This window comes from Centruroides sculpturatus, unplaced genomic scaffold (genome assembly GCF_000671375.1).
Source record: "Centruroides sculpturatus isolate CEXI.00-Female unplaced genomic scaffold, Cexi_2.0 scaffold1014, whole genome shotgun sequence".
Classification (NCBI taxonomy): domain Eukaryota; kingdom Metazoa; phylum Arthropoda; class Arachnida; order Scorpiones; family Buthidae; genus Centruroides; species Centruroides sculpturatus.
The window spans coordinates 14,407-35,584 of NW_019385381.1; the positions used below are offsets into that span (position 1 = coordinate 14,407).

The 21,178-nt window shown below is 33.2% G+C and overlaps 1 protein-coding gene across 2 annotated transcripts; it reads right to left on the bottom strand.

The window, feature by feature from the left end:
* Positions 1 to 1,488: 1,488 nt before the first annotated feature.
* On the bottom strand, positions 1,489 to 20,865 carry LOC111638353 (SUMO-conjugating enzyme UBC9-B). Of its 2 annotated transcripts, none has more exons than XM_023384051.1 (7): positions 20,809 to 20,865; positions 4,446 to 4,514; positions 4,296 to 4,379; positions 4,144 to 4,216; positions 2,258 to 2,367; positions 2,108 to 2,187; positions 1,489 to 2,032 (listed from the first exon to the last, which is right to left on the bottom strand). In XM_023384051.1, exons 2-7 carry the CDS (start codon positions 4,509 to 4,511, stop codon positions 1,966 to 1,968), a joined length of 480 nt encoding a protein of 159 aa, XP_023239819.1. In that variant the 5' UTR covers positions 4,512 to 4,514; positions 20,809 to 20,865; the 3' UTR covers positions 1,489 to 1,965. The 2 variants fall into 2 exon arrangements, with proteins under 2 accessions (XP_023239819.1, XP_023239817.1); XM_023384049.1 differs by having other exon boundaries at positions 20,682 to 20,819.
* Positions 20,866 to 21,178: the final 313 nt, after the last annotated feature.

A 21,178-nucleotide genomic window follows, 5' to 3' on the forward strand; every position in this document is an offset into this window, starting at 1 on the left:
CTCTAAGTTCCCAATCCGTAATATGGGTCGTCGGTAAAAACGTTCCTGGATCGTCACGGCAGTTATGGCAGTATTGGTCAGTAGATGTGGCAGTCGATATCCACCTTGTGGACTGCGTCTAAGCCCTCTTTATACTATTTTTGAGGGGTGAGAACTATGACATCATTAATGATTTATATGCACACCTGTTCGTGTGTTGATGTCTAGATCTAGCTAGTACGGACCACTGACAGAGAAGTTTGTTTAATTTATTGATATCAGTGTCTAGAAGATACAATTTTATAATATAAATTTCTATACGTTCGACAGCTCTCATCCATAAATTAACATTCATCTGACAATAATTTCTTTAACCTGGTCAACTATCTAGATATTGTTTATATCAAACGTCACGTTTGACTACTTACGAGGCGATTTATTGCTGTGATTACATGTCACATGCAACCAAAGAGGGGGTAAGAAACATCTCTTATTCCTGTATTGTTGATATTAACGTCTATAGAATTACCTTTAAACAAATGGAGGAGATTTCTTTTATTGATATACTAACGATTTTTTACTACTATACTAACGATATATACAAACAAGGAGATCGTCTCGGTCATCGACCGCAGAAGTCCCCCTTTTTACCTGATCACTAAGTTTATTAGAAAGGTGATACTGTTCTAAAACAAAAAGGTTTTGGACCGTCACATTAGCATTAAGTTTGACCCCAAAAAGGCAGAGGATTTTCTATGGTAAAGTGGCCCTATTTAAGCATTAGGTGTGTGAAGAAAATTGAAAACTCCATTTAGCTAGCTAGCTTGGTGAGGAAAACTCAACCAAATACCAATATTCAGTTTTATCCCATTAGCCACCAGTAGTCCCCAGTATTGTAATATAGTGCTAAGCAGTACCATAATACTTGAGTTACCATGTTTTTAGTAGTAATACCATGTCCATAAAGAAGAATCAACTGAAATAGTTGTGCTACTAAAACAAAAAAGTTATACAGTGTGCCACTATTAGACAAAGGTTGAAAAATACTAGTCATCTAGCTATTAAATTTTTCAATTTTATAAAATATTTAAATTAAAATGTTAAAACAATGTCTTTAATTAAAAACACACTAAAGATTAAAAAGTAAATATTGCAAAAGTTTTTTATTTCATGATGTATTAAGTTTTCTTCTGCAAACTCTGGGATCTCAACATCATATTCATTAACCCTGTAGGTCTGCATGAAGCAGTTTGAATTATCTTGTATACACCAAGTTACTTGAATTATATACCCAGATAGGAAATTTCTAGTGTTCAGCACTAATAATTTCTCCTTTTACAAAAGAAAAGTAATAAAATTTACATAGTAAATATTATATTCAGATTTACATATTTTAAACTTCATTAAATATATATGAATTATCAAACTGATATTTTCCTAATTTAAGCAGAGTAATCTAGACACATTCATTTAGGAAACAATCTTGATATAAAAAATGTAGAACAAGAATGATATACTAATGTCATTTTAATCTTCCAAAAACTGTTTACAACACAAATGAATAACTTGACCAAGACACCTTTATTTACAATTGAGAATTTAGAAATGAATATATAGTTTAAAAGACACCAGTTTTGATGACAAATCATAAAAGCACTGTAAAAAATAACACCGATGAACAGTAGTGGATGTCAGCAACATGATTTACTACAGACTGCAAACATTCTATCAGACAAATGAGATATGATGGTTTAGAAATGTGCAGGAATATCTCAAAACCAAATCTGAAGGGAAGCAGTTTTTTGTAAGTTCTGAAAGTTTCTTATCTTAAATTGCATAAACTCAATTCTCTCATCCATTGCTGCAAAATGTTTGTCTTGTCTTTCATCACCAATGCTGTTTTAAAGCTTTTATTAAATATAATTGTTCTGATACAGTTCAACACACTAATGCTTATGGGGAAGGTCCAGTACTTAACTAAAGAAATTATTCCTGTGGTGCCATAGCTTTGGCTTGAGCTCTCACTCTTTTCTCATATTCCAATCGATTCTGACTACATATAAAAAAAAATTACCAGTTTAACTTCAAAGAATAATAATGATATATATTTATATATAAATATATTTACCAATATATAGTATATGCTTCTGCCTGGGCAGGATCTTTAATATTTGGTTCATTCAAAAGATCTTGTATTCCAAGCAGTATCTAGAGAGGAGGAGAATTTTTCAATCACTTATTATATATAAAATAATCTCAAATTTTCTGAAAATCCTACCTGTTTAATTGTAATGGCTGGTCTCCAATCTTTCTCTTCATCCAATAATGATAAACAAACAGTTCCAGAAGGATAGACATTTGGATGAAACAATGGTGGCTCAAATTTACCTAAATTTATTTAATTATGTTAAAATTTATGGACAAGATCTGTTCATACAAAGAAGAGTATTTACACTGAATTCAAAGTTATTTCTTGACAACTGTATAAAAAATCTTAAAAATCTACATTTTTTAAAACACATTTTAATAGTTTTATTACTAGCATCAAAATTTTCTACTTCAGATAATTATATATTTTTTTCAGCTGTCATAAAAATTCTAATTTTTTGTATTCAAGGATTAAAAATTTTACATATATGTTTTTGTAACAAATAATAAAAATAACACACAACTTTATAAAAGTCAGAATTAAAGTATTTTTAACCTTTTCTGAAAATCAAACTAAAAGTATTCAAGATAAAATTCCAAAATTACTACTATAAAAACTAGCTATATAAATGTGTGTATATATTTTCAAACAAATCAATTTTAATGAATATAACATTAATAAATAATTTATGATGATTATATATCAACTTAGCATGGATAGTTCGTAAAACAATGAAGATTACTTAAAAACTGCTACAAAAATTTATATAATTACATAATATAGATAAGCATTTTGCAAATTTTGTTTTAATGATTATATAGACTGTGATGATGACTATCACTAAAACCAGAATCAGCAATTCAGAAGACTGTTGATTCTGTTCAAGGTACAGAACAACAAATAAATAAAAACATTGTTTGGAAAGAGCCAGTTAAGTTGAAGGAAGCAAGGAAAAGTCTTGACAGATTAAAAAAAAAGTATGTTTACAGAGCAAGAGATGTTATTGTCTGTGTTAGACAAGATAGAATTTTCTGTAGCACCTAACATCTCAACATAAATAACATGGACCGAAAAAAATTAGACTTCTATACTACTAACATTTAAGCCTATTTTTGTAAAGTTGTAATTTGATTGTGTATTTTTTTTAATGTATAACTCTTCAATAAGTAGTTCATTAATAAGTGTTATTTCATATGTGGTCCTTGTAATTTAGCATTTAACTTACTTGATGATAACTTGTTTTTTTTCCATTACAACAATCTTTCAGTTTAACAAACATTTTTGAGATCACCTTAAATTTGTTGCAATGTGATCCCACTGTATATTATAAAATATAAATACAGTAGTTCCTCCTGTAGATAAACACATCACTTTTTTAAAGCACTGCATGATAAATATATCTGTTTTTGAACCAGTGTTTTTTTTTATAACATATATTTGTATAATTAAGTCTCACTATTATTGATTGGTTATAACATTGATTAATCTAGAAATACATTGTAAATTTAGAGAAAAAAAAATAAATATATATATACATATATTTCAGGGGACTACGGATTGAATTAATAACTACAGAAAATCAATTTTTTTTGTTGTTAATTCTGATCAGTGATTTAATTGGTACCAATTTTAACTGTTCATAAATTACTCAGGAATTCTGCTATTAAGTCAAATATACCTAAGAAGTGAATTGACTTTATTACATAAGTAATAAATATTAGCTTTTCATATCTTACTTTATAATATAAAGAAGAAAAATAAGACATTTCAAATTATATTTTTAAGTGAGATAAACTATAATAAATATTTAGCATAGTAGTTTCTGTTTTTGCTTTAAGTTAAAATTACACACAATTACCAGTATAATTTCTTTTCTGAAAAATATATTTTTTTAGAAAATTAAATCTGAAGACTGGACTTTTACATGTCTAGCAAAATTTAATTATTCTACTTTTTGATAAAAAGCAATATCAATTATATGCTCAAATGTACTTAATTTTTGAATTAAATCATACATTTTGGAGGCGTTGAAGGATAGTCTTCCTTGAAAATCATTCTTAGTCTATATAGTCCACCTTCCCAAGGAGTCTAGTTAAAAATTTTCAAAAAATATGTTAAGCATTAATTGAAATTTCCATAAAGATTTATTTTTAATAATTACACATACAGCTTTCTTCCCAGGAATTGCACATTCCCAATTCATAAGATTGAGTGTTCCATCATTATTCTTTGTTGGTCTTGCCACAAATCCCTGATAAATGAAAATAACTAAATCTAATCTGAAATAATAGTGTCAAATTACAATTTGTCTACTTACAAAAGGATGATCTTTTCGCCAAGCTTTTCTTTCTTCAGCTAATCGAGCAATTGCAATTCCAGACATTTTCTAAAATCACATTTAAAATTAATATATATTTTAAATTTTTAATTAATTAAAAGTGAATTATCATTATTGTAAATAAACAGAAATAATGACAACAAATGAAAATAATTTGAATCAATCCCAAAACATAATGGAATTGAACTTTAATTCTTTATTTTCAATCCTCGTAATTTAATTTAAGTTATTCTAAATTGAGAAAATTCTTTGCAAACAACAAATAATCTAAATTATTGTATAATTGTTAAGACTGATAATACAGTAGAACCTCCATTATCCGGACCTCCATTATCCGGATTTTCGATTATCCGGATTGTTCAAAATAAACAAAAATTTTACGAATTTGCTGATTTGCACTTGGCGAATTACGACACTGTTTATGTACGTGATGGAATGCATAACTTTTTTTGTTTCAACAACGTCTCACCCAGCACAGTGGTCGTAAACTCTTAAATATATTTTACGTAGTAATAAAAATATAACTTGACATACGTATTTATAAATAATTTATATTCAAATTACATCATTTCTATGACCAAGGGCGGCGTAAGGCATGGACGACGTGGGCCACCGTCTATGCCTTGCGGTCCGAAGGGCCTCGCGCCTCGAAGGTTTATGCATTACTTAAAAGCCGCTCACGCAACGAAAAAATTTTACTTGTCATAAAACGATAAATAGTTTGTCAAATTTTTATTCATAAAAATGCAGTTTCAACTGCTTTTTATTTTATAAAATCCGTCTTCTTGCGCCACCAGAGGGCCTTTTAAACAATAGGTAGTCTGTTAGCGTTGGTCAGTAGTAGTCCTAATGCAATACGAACGTTTGTTTCTTGAAAATTTGATCACGATTTAAATACAGCATTTACTTTTAATATTACCGATATGTCATTGAAAAGAAAACGTGTTGTATTATCATTAAAAGACAAATTAAAGTATTTGTTTTGATTATCCGGATTTTTCCTTATCCGGACTACCTTCATCCCCAATTAGTCCGGATAATCGAGGTTCTACTGTATTTAAATTATCAAATGATTTAATTTATTCAAAAATCTATCAGATATCTTGCAACCTTTACTAATTATTTTTTATCAGAATAATTCTAATTTATCATAACAATTACTTCTTGTTAATACTTAATTTAGAAAAAAGAAATCAATAGCACCTTAAAAAATCTAGCAATGAGTAACTTTTCAAGCAAAAATCTTTTACAACCATGGGACAATATTCTACCATATACTCATACTATAAGTGTATTAACTTTAAGAACTTTTTTATTGTATATCACACTAGCTGTTACCAGCGGCTTTGCCCGTGCGGATTTTGTAAGCAAACCCAATTTTTATTCAGTATTTCAACAACCATAGTAATTGTTATAACACCTACTGCTGAGAATGATGAAAATTGCCGAGAATCAAATGAACTATTTTCAATTTGATCAATTTTCTGGAACGTTTACAATCGTTCTATAATCAAACCGATACGCAATAACAAATTCGAATTTAAAAAGGTTTGAACATTTGGTTAAAAAATCAAAATATATAAAAACATTTATAACAATGTTATCAATTTAATACACCTAAGTACTTAACGAAGACTAAACATAACAAAAAATCTCATGTAAAATAGTACAGTAGAAGCCGTTCTTCCGGTTAAGCCTTAATGCTCTCCCTCTCCCTCCGCGGGGGAATTTCGAAAAATCCCTTCTTAGTGTGCATTGCCATGGCGTACCCTACTAAAATGCAGATAAGAACAGAAAATCGCATCTAAAATAGTACAGTAGAAGCCGTTCTTCCGGTTAAGCCTTAATGCTCTCCCCCCGCAGGGGGAGAGCATTAAGGCTTAACCGGAGGCAAATTTAGGAAGCATTAAGGCTAAACCAGATGAAAATTTTTTGAAATTCCCCCGTGGGGAAATTTCGAAAAATCCCTTCTTAGTGTGCGTTTTCATGACGTACCCTAACTGTGTACCAAATTTCACCTCTTTAGGTTCAGTGGTTTGCTCTGGGCGATGATGAATCAATCAATGACTCAGTCAGTCAGGACAAGTAATTTTATATACAGGTAACCCCTGTATAACACGGTAGTTACATTCCAAAAAATTGCCGTGTTATGCGAATCCTTGTTATATGAAACAAAGAACTAATACGAAAAGGAGGGTTAGGTTCCAAAAATTAAAAAACATGCTAGTATATTTTCATAATTAAGATAAATATCTTCATTAAAAATTTTTTAAGTGATACATATTAATATAAATTAAACAATGTTTTCTTCGTCATCACTAAAAACACTATTAATTAACCGAGAGCGTTTTCTTTTTGGCAAGTTATCCTTATCCTCTGAGCATTTTTCTGCATTATCTTCAGATCCATGCTTTACCTTTTGCAAAATGTATGTAATTTTAGATTGCTTGCTTCTAGTTAAAAGGTCTTTATAAATTTCCTTATATGGTGCTAAGCACTTATGAAGAATAAAGCAAGTATGGAATAAGGGAAAAACATTCGGCAACATCAGAAGCAGAAGCGTCGCGATCTGGCAACATTGAAACAAGTTTCGAGAAGGACCACGTGTATCGACAGAAGGCGAGAAGAGAAAATTTACATACTTAAGTACTAATAGTTCACGAAAATAATAATTTTCGTGAACTATTATTACTTAAGTATGTAAAAATTTATTACATTTCCTGTTGTACAAGGGTTTTACCCATTTCTCGAACCGTGTCAGAGTGGATCCGTGTTATACGGGGGATGGTACCAATTCTCGAACTGTGTTAGAGTGAATCCGTGCTATAGAAGTGCCACGTTATACGGGGGTTACCTGTATTTAGATGATGTTTCATTCCTAACAAAAGAATCTACATAAATTATATCACTAGTTTAGACTGATTTTTTCCATTATTTTCTCCAGAAATAAAGCATTGAAATGTAAATATGCATATCGTATTTAAATAAGATATTTTACATTAATGATAATTTGAATGAATGAAGACCTTGCCAATACGCCCCAAAGCCTGGCAGTTTTGTTATTTATTGTTATAGGCTAGTTTTGTTCATTTTGAGTGCTGCATGCTTTTATGAAGTGTTAAACATGGTGCTTTATTAATATAGAACATACTGAACACATTAATTATAATTTCATGCATCTGGATAAGTCAAAAATTTGATTATCTAAACAGAACATTTTTTGAAAATACTTTAATACTTGGAACCTCAATAGTTTTGTTCCCAAATTCCTAGTAAAATCCCATGTTTAGCAAAAATTACTTTTGACCAGTGATGATTTGCATTTCTATCAAAAAAGGTCAGAACAGACAGACAGAAGCACACCCACCATTTTGAAAACATACACAGTACGTGTATCCTTTTTTGAGTGTTGCTATATTAGAAGAATGTAAGGAACAATCACGACTAACAAGGGACTCATTGGTATGTCATAGTCAAGAGTTACAAGCATATTTTCCAACAGTCTACCAGAAGTATCCATCAGTCCTTCATGTAGGACCTCCTTGTCTAATCTATGGTTAAACAATTTTATTTCAAGATGTAAAAAATTAACTTTTCTAAAAACTGCAATCAAGCAATAAGAGCAAATGTAAGCTTAATTGAGAACAGCAGCAACATTATGCAAGAAAAATACAGGGCCATTCCACATCAAGTGATCAAGGTCTCAATCGATTCTCTCAGATTTCAACAGAATTTTGCACAAAGGTACATAAGGACCTTAAACTAAGCCATGTAAAATATTAGCCCATAGACTGCATGGTTCATGAGACATAAGCCAAAACATGTAAGTATAGTACCTCAAGCCACCTGTGTTTGTGCCATGATTAAACAGTTGTCTTAATGGTTCTTTGACTAGGAGCAATTACAACACAAAACTTTATAGTATAAGACAGTTTCAAACGGAAAATTCAAATATGCTAACAGAAGATTCTAACAAAATGTAATTATTCTATTCATAAATCTTTACCAAAGTTTAGTAAAATTCATTCTCATGGAACTGAACTACTTAAACTAATGAGACAATACAATATGAAAGACATTGAGGACAATAAAGAGAATTTATTAATTTTAAAACATATTCATAACAGAAATATCATGTTCTATAGTTATAAAAACATGATATTTCTGTTATGAATATGTCCAAGGACAGCATGTTTATACACAGTAGTTCTTAACCTTTTTATACTCGCAGCCCACAAATATTTCATAATTTTTTTGTGACTCCCATTTCTTTTAATAATAATTTATATCTGTTAAATTATCTATAATAAATTGTTTTTTTTTTATTATTGTTTTATTTTTAAAATTCCAAGAATTAATATTTCTTACAATTACTTTGGACTAAAATAAGTAAATACTGCAGTATAAGTAGCATATTTGCATTTATTTCTTCTGTACTAACAAAGTTGTATGTAGGAAGAAATAAGAAATAAAGTTTTCGTATTTGGTGTTTTTTTTATTTATTTCTTATTTCACTTTTCAATACGATATTCGGTTATACATCAATTTTTGACAAGACTATGTCTTGTTTATAAAATCGTACTGCCGTTTTATGTTACCAACATAGAGGTATGAAGGAGTACATGTCGAGAGTTGATATTTGGCACAGAGTATTAGATGCCCAAATCATTTGCGCATAAAAAAATCCAGACTCATAGGTAGTCAGAGAATCAAGTCAAAATAAAATACAAATTGGTGGCCCTCTTCTACAAACAGGCAAAACAGCCACATCACCCCACCGAAGTCAGGTGGGGGAGAATACCACCCACAGTCATTCTAAGAAGTGAACTCTGACCTTAGGCCCGAACACATAGTTTCTTCTATGTTAAATAAAATTTCTAATCTAATTTTGTAAATTTGGGAGTGCTTCAAATATGACATTAAAACGGGGTAGTTACAAGTGGGTTTTTTTTAACATTATCTAGTATAGTAAAATCGTGGAACTGATAAAAATTTGACGTTATATTAGGGTTGTCGTTAGATCCGACGACGTTATAATCGGGTTAAACTGTATATTGTTTATGCAAAATAAAAAAATAATTTCGGACGATACAATAGCCACGATTATTTTTTCAAAAATGGGAAATTTTTGTTACGCACCAACAAAAATTCAACCCAAGCTGACACGCAACAGATAGAAATTTCAAAATTGGATAGGTTAATTTCATTGAAAATGCATGTGGTCGGCGAAGTTTGAATGATCGCACCCAAAGCAGCGATACCAAAGAAGATTGGAGAATGAGACTCGCCTTGAGCATCAAAGTGATTCCGCTTAGTAGCGAGTCTCCGAGACAGTCTTGTTCCAAATACGGTTTTGCTGTTTTACTTGTCTTTTTATTATATTCTGAAGGAAATTTTGCATAATTTGGCAGTCCCAGGCAAATTTCTTATGGACCCCCAGGGGGCTGCGGTCCCCCTGTTAAGAAACACTGTTTATACACACACTTTTCCAGAACTTCTTTATGCGGTCGTGGACAGCATTGCAACTCTCCTTCCCATCCTTGGGGTACACGAGGAGAGCATGCTCCATCATGGGTAGGGAAGGCTCCCACTTTGGCTTAGGGGGCCCACTTGCAACATTTACATAGGTTCTTTTTTCACCATCATGAGTCTTTTGTCTACTGTTCTATTGGGTCTTTGTGGATCAGTCGATGGGACATGGGCCATCTTCCTCTCTCAAAGGGCTCTGACTTCTGTCTTTAGAGTGCTAAGTTCGCACTCTTGTCTCAGGACTAGTGAGGTCACCTTGTTGAAAAGGTGCTGGATGGACCTTTTCTAGGCAAGACCAATAATAACTGTCAAAAGACCTACTGTCTTTTGACAGTTATTATTGGTCTTGCCTAGAAAGCCAGCAGTGCCTCTGAGATGTCCTCTATCTCCTTGTTCAGTTCTGAGCAATCATATTGCATCACAGCAGTCTCTTTTTGCCTTTCTGTAGAGGAAGGGTCTCTCTACATTCTCCAAAGCAATCAGTCATGCTGGGTCTGTACAGGACATCTCAACTTTGCCATCTTGAGGAGCAACTTCTCTGGTTGCTCCTGAAGCCCTCGTTACCTCGTCCCCAGCTGTGATTGAACGTTCTTCGGCTGAGAGATCATCACTGGGGATCACACCAGGAGGAGGCAGCATCTGAAGCTACACCCTCTTCCCATGTGCATCCATCTGCACAATGCATGCTCACTTCTTATGGTCACAGTGTGGCTGACCACTACTTCCTCCTCGGTTGCTGAGGCAATGTTGTCAGCCTTTTCTGGGCATGAGTTGGAGGCTAGATCGATGATCTCCCCAGCCCTTTCAACTACTGTTTGCAATCCCAACTTTGCAGCCTTTTCCTTTTTGCTGGCATTCTGCTTCTTGTGGGACTGCTGCTTTTTGACTGTGGTGCTGACACTTCCTCCCTCTTTAGATCTTGCCAGTGTTGGTACTCTCAGCACAAACCATTTTGGCCACTAGAGGGATCTTCCTAAGGACCATAGAAAGTTATATGACCCTTTATCTTTGTTCTGACCATGATCTGTCGACACATGCGGACGTTCAACCCACAGTTATCTAGAGACTTATTTGTATATCAATTCCTTGATTAAACGAAACTACTTTGACCACAACAATGCATATAGTCTGTGTGTCTCTCTGCTAATTCCCAATTAACAACAGATTACGGGCCAGAAAACCAATCAGCTGCAGACTTGTTCTACGAAACAAGTTCAATCCTGACAGAATGCTGGAGCGACGCAAAGCACAATTAGTTGCCAAAGGCTATACTCAAAAGGCAGTATAGATTACAAAGAAACAGTCGCTCCTGTAGCTCGACTCAGTTCCATTCGAACAGTCATGGCACTGACAACTGAACTCGACCTCAAAGTCCACCAACTTGACATTACTACAGCATTCTTAAATGGTGATATCCAAGAAAACATCCTCACAAAAATTCCAAGCCAACTAAATGAAACACTCGAGAACATTATAAACAACTACTCTGAACTCCAAGCAGTACAACAATGAGCTATTAAATGGTCACAGCAACTTAAAGATGGAAAACCTAAAGTGCAAAAATAAATAGAGCCATCTACAGCCTAAAGTAAGCAGGTCATCAGTGGCATAAAAAACTGGATTTGCAGTTACATAAACTGGGATTCCAACCCATCGCCGTTGACCCTTGCCTTTATATGACAAAAAAATGATGAGTACATCACTATAATAGCTATTTATGTTGACAATTTGATAGTAGCTTGCAACAACAAAGCAAAGCTTAATATGATAAAATTTGAACTCAGCACAATTTTTAAATTACGCAACATGGGACAAATTCACTGGGCTCTGGGCATCAAATTCTCCCAAACCAAAAAGGAGGGGAAGAAAGTAATCGTGTCCCAGAAGAAATACATTCTAGACATCTTGAAATGTTTCAGCATGGAAGAATGCAAACCCATTGCTACTCCTCTCGATGGAAATTCCAAACTGCTAAAACTGAGTGAAGAAGAAAGCCTTTCTGGAAGTGAGCAAAGAAAAATCCCACACCAAAACCTTATTGGAACACTTATGTATCTCACCATCGGTACTCGCCCTGACATTGCCTACACTGTCAGCATGTTGAGCCAATTCAACACTTGCTACAACCATACCCACTGGCAAGCAGCAAAACGAATGCTCCATTACATCAAAGGCACTGCCGACTATGGAATCACATTAAAAAAAACAGGTAAACTACTCGAAAGCTACGTAGATGCCAACTATGGAGCATGTCCAAATGATTAACGCAGTTACACAGGCTACACGTTCATGCTCGCAGGTACAGTTGTGAGCTGGGAATAACGAAAACAACATACATTTGCACTCAGCTCAACTGAAGCCGAATACATCAAACTAATTGAAGCAGCAAAGGAAGCAATCCACCTTAAACACCTATTCTGCAATGTTCACTCAAGCCCAGATCATCTCGTAACAATCTATGATGACAACCACAGTGCCCAGAAACCCAACCTTTCACTCTCATACAAAACATATTGAGATACATCATTTCATCTGGAAGGCTCTCGAATGCAAAGACATAGACATCAAATATCTACCCACTAGCAAGATGCCGGCCAACACCCTAACAAAACCATTGTTTTCGAACAAGCATTGGTTGTGCATCACCAACATGAGTATCAGACCCATAATATCAAATTGAGGGGGGTGTTGGTACTCTCAACACAAACCATTTTGGCCACTAGAGGAACTTTCCTAAGGACCATAGAAAGCTTTATGACCCTTTGTTCTTCATTCTGACTGCAATTTGTTGACACGTGTGGACGTTTGTCCCACAGTTATGTAGAGACTTATTTGTTTATCAATTCCTTGATTAAACAAAACTACTTTCATCACTACAATGTGTATAGTCTGTCTCTCTGCTAATTCCCAATTAACAACAGCCAGCTCCTTAATATCTCCTGTTTGCTCAGGATTCTCGACTTTACATTGCTGAAAGCACAGAGGTGAATGCACTAACTCTCTTTTGTTTGGCCATAATTAAATAAAAATATACAGCACTTATAAGCTTAGCTTTTTTATTATATTTACTACTCTAAATTGAAGGATTTTACTTTGGCCATCCATATTGCGTGTTTTAGGCATCCATTATTACAAGGGATATTTTTTAAATAAGGTCCATTTGTGAATGAGAGTGAGAATGACGTGCGAATGCAGCAGTGTGCATGAGCATCTGCTTTCAGCACGCTTTGCACGTGTTTAGATGCCTTTTGCAGCCGTATCGGCTGTCTGTATGCTGAACTGTAGAAGTTTATAATGTTTAAGAAAACTGAGTCATCCGCCGACTAAGATACGATCTGTTATCCGATTTCAGCACAAAAGATCATAGTAACTGTCTTTTGCGACAGGAAAGAGTCTTTGTTAGTGGATTTTATGCCAAGAGGCACAACAATCGATTCTGATGCTTATTGTGACCTTGAGAAAACTCCACCGTGCTATACAAGTCAAGTGGTGTGGCCTAATGTCTTCCGGCAGCAGATTTCTTTGAAGTCAGAATTTAAAAAATTTTTGAGAGGAATGACAAATGTTTAAACAAAAATGGAAATTATGTAAAAAGTAGATAAAAGTATGTAGAATATGGGAAAAAATATATTGATATTTCAATGATATTTACAGTATTTTTCTTCTTATTAAAAAACGAACCTTATTTAAAAAATAGCCCTCGTATAATCGGGATACCTCTTGTCATATACTTTCGGATGTTTTTGATAAATCTTTCCGGATCTATTCTAGAGTAGCCACGAGAGAACATACACAAAAACTTGTTTTCAGCCATTTTTGCACATGTCACAATGAACTAGATTTCACTGACTTCTGATTGGTGGATGGTACTGTTTTACAGCCATAGTCATGTCAAAAGTTGAACACTGCTCAACTTGCTTTTGCGCTGGTTTTACGACCTGCTCAGGCATAAAATATCATGGTCAAGTGATTAAAAGCTTTTACGGCGAGGGGTTTTATGCCTGTTTTTACACTAGTGGAGTCGCGGCCTAACCCGTGGTTGTAAATAGCCTTGAGACTAAAGGCCCCAAGGGTTTGAAATGAACCTATTGCGGCAATTTGAACTGAGCTTTCTGTGAGAAAACAACACAGTAATACATTTTATCCAAAATTTAACTATGACATATAGCAGTAAATAAAAATAAGAACTGTTTATAGTAATACCTCAACTTACGCTACCCCGACTTACGTGAACCTGGAGTTACGCAATTTTCAAATTGTGTTGATTCATCTTTTGTTTGAGTGCCACGCAACTCTTGATTACTCACTCCCCCACACTATTGTTCAGCTTACATGTTGGACATATCACACAGAATCAATGCATAGCTACAATTTATTTTGTGTTATTTATTTCTGTGTTTGTTATATCTACGGAAACTTGAGAGACCCACTATGTCATCCAAATGAAATAGAACCGATTCTTCTGCATCAAACAAGAAAAGAAAAACTTTATCTTTGAAATGTAGCATTGTAACTTTATCTTTGTAAAGTTAGCATTACTAACCCGTCCTACGTTGTTCCCAAAAATATTCGTGTTGACCTCATTGACCTGCGTGAGCAATCCCAAATATTTTTGTGTTTACATCGGAATGTTTTTGATACTAGATGTCACTATGCGTCACAATTTTTATATTAAAACAAACTTTTAAAATATAATTTTTTTTGTTTCTACATTATTCAATATTTATTTTGTTTGTAAAACATAAAAAAATAATTTTTTACGATACAGTAAACACGATTATTATTAAAAAAAAAACAATTTTTTTAGGCTTAACATCAACTAAAATTCAACATGGCGTCACAGGAAACAAATAAAAATTTCAACATCGAATAGGTTAAAGACTTCAATACAAAAATGAAAATTTGTGAATTGGCAAAGAAGTTTGATCTACTGGAATCAACGGTCAGAACAATTATAAAAGATAAAGAAAAAATACTCAATTTTAAATTCAAGCATAATTCATAAATGTCACGGTATTATCGCTGAGATGGAAACAATGTTAAAATTATGGTGTGATAATCAAGTAAATGTGAAAAATTGTCCTGTTGATCAGAACACAGTGTGCTCTCAAGCTAAGCTGATTTTTAAGAGATTAAAAGAGGATGTTGGAGAGGTGGCTAAAGATGAAGAGTTTAAAGCTAGTAACAGTTGGTTCAGCCAATTCAAAAGTCACTGTAATTGGCATAGCATTGCAGAAAGTGGAGAGGCAGCAAGTAATGATAAATAGGCTGCATCTTACTATCCAGAGAAATTCAAAGCTATAATAGATGAAGGTGACTATACCAGCCAAACCATATTCAACATAGATGAGACTTATCTGTTCTGGAAGATGCCTAAAAGAACTTTTATTGCACGTAAAAAGAAAACCTTTCCAGGTTTTAAGGCCGCCAAAGAACAATTGACAGTGATGATTGGTGCGAATGCAGCTGGTGATTGTAAGTTAAAACCTCATTAGCTTATCACTTGGAAAATCCAAGAGCATTGAAAAACAAATCTAAAGCTGGTTTGCCTGTGATTTGGAAGTCGAATCGTAAAGCTTGGGTGACAGCTTTCCTTTTTGAGAACTGGTTTGGTCATCACTTCATACCTGAAGTCGAACGTTATTGCCAATTTAAATAAATTCCATTTAAAGTGATTCTAATAAACGACAACACACCAGGTCATCCCCTGCAATTTTAACTAATTTTGACCTACGTGTGAAAGTTGTATTTTTGCCACCAAATACAACCAGCTTGCTTCAACCAATGGATCAGGGAGTCATCAAAACATTCAAAGCTTATTACACGAGACAATTGTTTGCACATATGCATGAAGCTATGAGACAAAACAACGAACTCTCTGTTAAAGACTTTTGGAAACAATTTAATGTTATAGATGCAGTGAGAATCATTGGACAATCTTGGAATAAAGTTTCACAAAAAACTTTAAATGGCATCTGGAAAACATTGTCCTTTTCTTTCCACCACTGAAACTCAGGCGGAATCAGTGCCAGAACCTGATGAAATTGGTAATGTAATTGAAGAAGTTGTCGATCTTGCCAGGCAAATAAATTTAGAAGTGGATAGTGATGATTAGGGTTTCTCATTTCCCGGTCTTTTGCTTGTCCCGGGATCCCGGGATAAAAGTGAACTGTTTCCCGGGATCCCGGGAAATCCCGGGATAGAATTAATTATTTTTAAGGTATACAAAATATCTTGAAATCAAATGATATAATTATTTTCCATTTTTTAAAGTAATTTTAAAGTTCTGTAACCTCCAAAATCATATTAATAATGCTGTGTAAGGTCTATAGGCCTATAATAAAAATTACCTTTAAATAACGTAGAAATTTTCACAAATAGAAAAAAATTAATTAAAGTTTGCTGGAAACTGCATACAACAACAACAACAAAAATGTTTTGAATTGAGTTAAAAATTAAAAAAAATGAACTTCTAATTTAGAAGGTTATTTTCATTTTTTAAATAAAATATAATACAAAATATTGCAAACTTTTATAAGATTTTAAAAAGCAAAGATGGTCAATACTCCGATAACTCACTCTAATTCTTATTTTAGTAATGAAAAGTCTTGCCACCGAGAATGCCCTTTCCGATTCAATTGGTGTGATTGGAATAGTGTTTAATGCATTTAAGAGAAGACAGATATTATGTGTTTTTTCAGCTGTAGCCTGGAAGATTTCGAGTTCGTTTTCGAGATTGTAGTACTTCTTTCGCTTTCTAGTATTCTTGATTTGTCTACCTTGGCTGCTTTAATAGCGGCATCAAGCTTAGAGCTCGATAATTCGGCAGTTCATTTGGCTTTAATAATCAGGTTTATGAAGAAAAACTTCATACTTGCAGACTTTGTACTCGTTTGTATCCTTGCCCAATTTGCACAATCTGGCGTCAGGCATTTATTGAAGCTACTGGGCATGGTTAAAACTCAAGACAGCGTAAGCACAATTATTCCAGATATTACAGGTTCCGACAAGTAAAGAATTTTTATAGTCCTGCCACAAATAAGCTATATATTGATTATTGACCATTTGTGACATGCTATAACGAGCAAAAATTTAAAAAAAACTAATAGGTAGGTTTAAAATGAATAAATACAAATGTATTCTGACAGTGAATGAGTTAATTATGCTTTCTATTTGCAAAATTCCTCAACCTTAACACAAAATAAGAAAAAAAGTGAATTTTTAAGAAATTTGCGGGATTTCCCGGGTTAAAAAAACAACCGGGATCCCGTTTGAGAAACCCTAGTGATGATGTTCAAGAACTGCTGGATTCCCACAATCAGGAGCTGACAATTGATGAGCTTCTAGAAATGTGTGAGCAAGAGCAAGATATTGAAGAACTTGATTCTTTAGACTCAGTTCAATCAGAAGATCGAATGATGGTTGGAAACTTGACAGACGGCCTCAGTTCAATTGAAAAGGGGTTACAAATTTTAGAAAATATAGACTCCAATAAAGAGTGCATTTCTTCTAGAAAACAAGAAATAAAAAACTTATTAGCATGCTACGAGGAAATTTTGTGGGAGAAAAAAAAATCTTTCAGCTGTCAGACGAATTTGTTAGATTTTATGAAGCCTTCTACATCAAAATAACTTTGGTTTACGATTTTAATAATATAATTTGTTATACATAAGTATTATCTAAGATTTTATTAAACATTTTTTTCTAAATTATTGTTTTCTTTAGTCTCCAGCCCCAATTAAAAATACAGGTAACCCCGTATAACACGGTAGTTACGTTCCAAAAAATTGCCGTGTTATGCGAATCCGTGTTATATGAAACAAAGAACTAATACGAAAAGGAGGGTTAGGTTCCAAAAATTAAAAAACATGCTAGTATATTTTCATAATTAAGATAAATATCTTCATTAAAATTTTTTAAGTGATACATATTAATATAAATTAAACAATGTTTTCTTCGTCATCACTAAAAACACTATTAACTAACCGAGAGCATTTTCTTTTTGGCAAGTTATCCTTATCCTCTGAGCATTTTTCTGCATTATCTTCAGATCCATGCTTTACCTTTTGCAAAATGTATGTAATTTTAGATTGCTTGCTTCTAGTTAAAAGGTCTTTATAAATTTCCTTATATGGTGCTAAGCACTTATGAAGAATAAAGCAAGTGTGGAATAAGGGAATAACATTCGGCAACATCAGAAGCAAAACCGTCGCGATCTGGCAACATTGAAACAAGTTTCGAGAAAGACCACGTGTATCGACAGAAGGCGAGAAGAGAAAATTTACATACTTAAGTACTAATAGTTCATGAAAATAATAATTTTTGTGAACTATTATTACTTAAGCATGTAAAAATTTATTACATTTCCTGTTGTACGAGGGTTTTACCCAATTCTCAAACCGTGTCAGAGTAAATCCGTACTATAAAAGTACCGTGTTATACAGGGGATGGTACCAATTCTCGAACCGTGTCAGAGTGAATCTGTGCTATAGAAGTGCCGTGTTATACGGGGGTTACCTGTAATTTGTATGTATTTATATGCAAAATTATACCGACTTATGTGGTTATCGCTTGATCTCACCCATCGCATAAGTTCAGGGTATTACTGTACCGTATTTAGAAATGCTTAATATCCCCAACTTTCTTCATATTTCCTGTCAGTCAGTTCGCATTGCAATAAAGTAAGAATTTGATGCAGTGAGAGCTTCAAATACAAATATAACTAAACCCTCATATTTTTCATTAATAGCACAGGTTAGGATGTAATCTCTCACCAATGCTAACTGATACAATTACTGGTTAGGTTCATCCATAATCAATAATTAAGACAAACCTTAATTGAGATTGGATACACAGTCTCATGTTCACAAATAAAATCAGGAGGTACTTTTCAATTAGCAGGACACTGGTTAGTCGACTACTATTTTTAGCAAATTCGAACTTTTATTTTGCAAACTTTCATCACACGAGCTGGAAATAGAAAAGGTTATTTGCTGGATGGATGTTATATAGTTTAGCAGGTCCTAGGGCAGCAGCCCTGATGGATGCACCTCCACCAGGTCCCCACATAATGGGGAAAGGGAGCAAGTGAAGAGAGTTCCTATAACCACTTTGAAACTCACTAAACATTTCTGTACTTACCAATTTGGGAAATCAACTCAATACATGCTAATTAGATCACATCAATTGACTAGTGTTCTGCTAACTCAAAAATACCAATCAGGATTTTCAAAGAAATCAATCTTTATATTAGTTCATTTAAAATTGTATTATCTCAATATTCAAATCATATTGCTTGTAGTTATATCATTATAATGCTATTCAGAAAATTTGTCAATTTCTTTTCATATTTAGTAACTTTTGTAAACATGTCCATATGGCTAAACTATGGCTCAGGAACCACATGCAGCTCTTCTAGACTGCTTGTTACAGCTCTATCTACTTACAGAATTTCTTCTTATAAACTTGGTATATACTACAATGCAGTAAAAAAAAAATTACCAATCTCCCATTTTGTAAAGCAACATAAAAATAGGTGTGTGACAACAAATCACATCCTGACACAAGACAGGATGAATTGGATGTGGTGGTGGTGGTGACATCTGCTGACCAAAGTGGTGCCCAGAGGCATGGCACCATTACGTATAAAGATCTACTGTAAAAAAAAATTATAAACATGTTCATTGTGACCATTCGTAAAGGAAGACCAGTGTGCAATAATCATCTTCATACTGTTGTTGTGAAGGTAAAGAAAGATAGCCACTGTTAGTGAACTTAGCTAAAGCTGACAGCAACTTTTAAATAAATTTATGAGATACGGTAAAGCAAAAGATTTCAATGAATTTGAAAAAGACAGATATAAAATTATATTAAAAATATTTCAGATTGATAATCAACAACTTAGAAGTTCAAATAGTACAGTAAATCAAATAACATAGTTTAAATCATTTCATCAAATTACGCATAGAATAACATTACGATTTGGAAAAGATAGTATTTCTAAACGACACAACCTAACCAAATCCTTTTGGCTCAAATGCACCTCCGAATAAAGTAGTCGAGACCTCATCAGAGCCGCATAACCATAAACGATAGTCCGGGGCCACATTTTTCAACCGACGGTCCCTCACGGCTTGGGAGTTATAGGGGTCCGCGACACGAGAACCACCGGTCTAGGAAAGTCTAAAAACTTGGAAGTCGAACCCTTCATTCGGAACTGCAATTTTATCATTGTTTTGACGATGGAATATAATTATATTCGAATATATAAACGTAATATTCGATATACAATCACAATTTTTGCCTTTTGAAAAGTGACGGATATCTAACTTCACAGATAAGAACGTACATCACTTTTAAAAAGCCATTTAATTCAGAATCTTTAAAACAATCAAATCTCCGAAAACAAAAGCTAGAAACAGAATGGAAGCATTGCAAACAAACAAACAATTATAAATCAACGTTAAAAATTATTTCATTTCTAAACAGTTCGAATGATACATTGGACTTGCAAAATTATTTCTTATCGAACGAATTACGTATTAATTATAAACGAAAAGTATCGAACCCAAAGAATTCTTTGAAGATGTTTTCCAACATTAATTCAAAGACTTACGCGAACTTTATATTAATTGACCCGTACATTTTAAATAATATTACTGTTTTAATTAAATTTTAAACACTTACGTATATTTCTAGTATAAATCTGTATGTATAATTTTATTTTGGTGTTTTACAAATAAAATTGCCAAACTACAACTTTAGGCTTAAATTTAAGTAATTAATCTCAGAATCAAACACAACGAACTTTTACCTCCTCGAAACAGGATGTTCTTGATGACGTAACAACTTTTAAAATAAGTAGAAATTTTAAAAATTTTTGAGCAGTATGACAAATGTTTGAATAAAAATGGAAATTATGTAGAATATAAGAAAAAATATATTTCAATGATATTTACAGTATTTTTCTTCTTATTAAAAAACGAACCTTATTTAAAAAATAGCCCTCGTATAATCGGGATACCTCTTGTCATAGATACACGAATACTTTCGGATGTTTTTGATAAATCTTTCCGGATCTATTCTAGAGTAGCCACGAGNCATTGTTAATTTGTTTTAGATTTATTTTTAAAATATTGCTTCATTTATCAAAATTAAAACTTTGATAATTATTTACCAAAATA

Coding starts and splice junctions, on each gene's coding strand:
- LOC111638353 (XM_023384051.1), bottom strand. CDS start 4,511: ATGTCTGGAATTGCAATTGCTCGATTAGCTGAAGAAAGAAAAGCTTGG. Junction 4,380..4,445: donor GGCGAAAAGATCATCCTTTT/GTAAGTAGACAA, acceptor TTCATTTATCAG/GGATTTGTGGCAAGACCAAC. Junction 4,217..4,295: donor CAATTCCTGGGAAGAAAGCT/GTATGTGTAATT, acceptor ATTTTTAACTAG/ACTCCTTGGGAAGGTGGACT.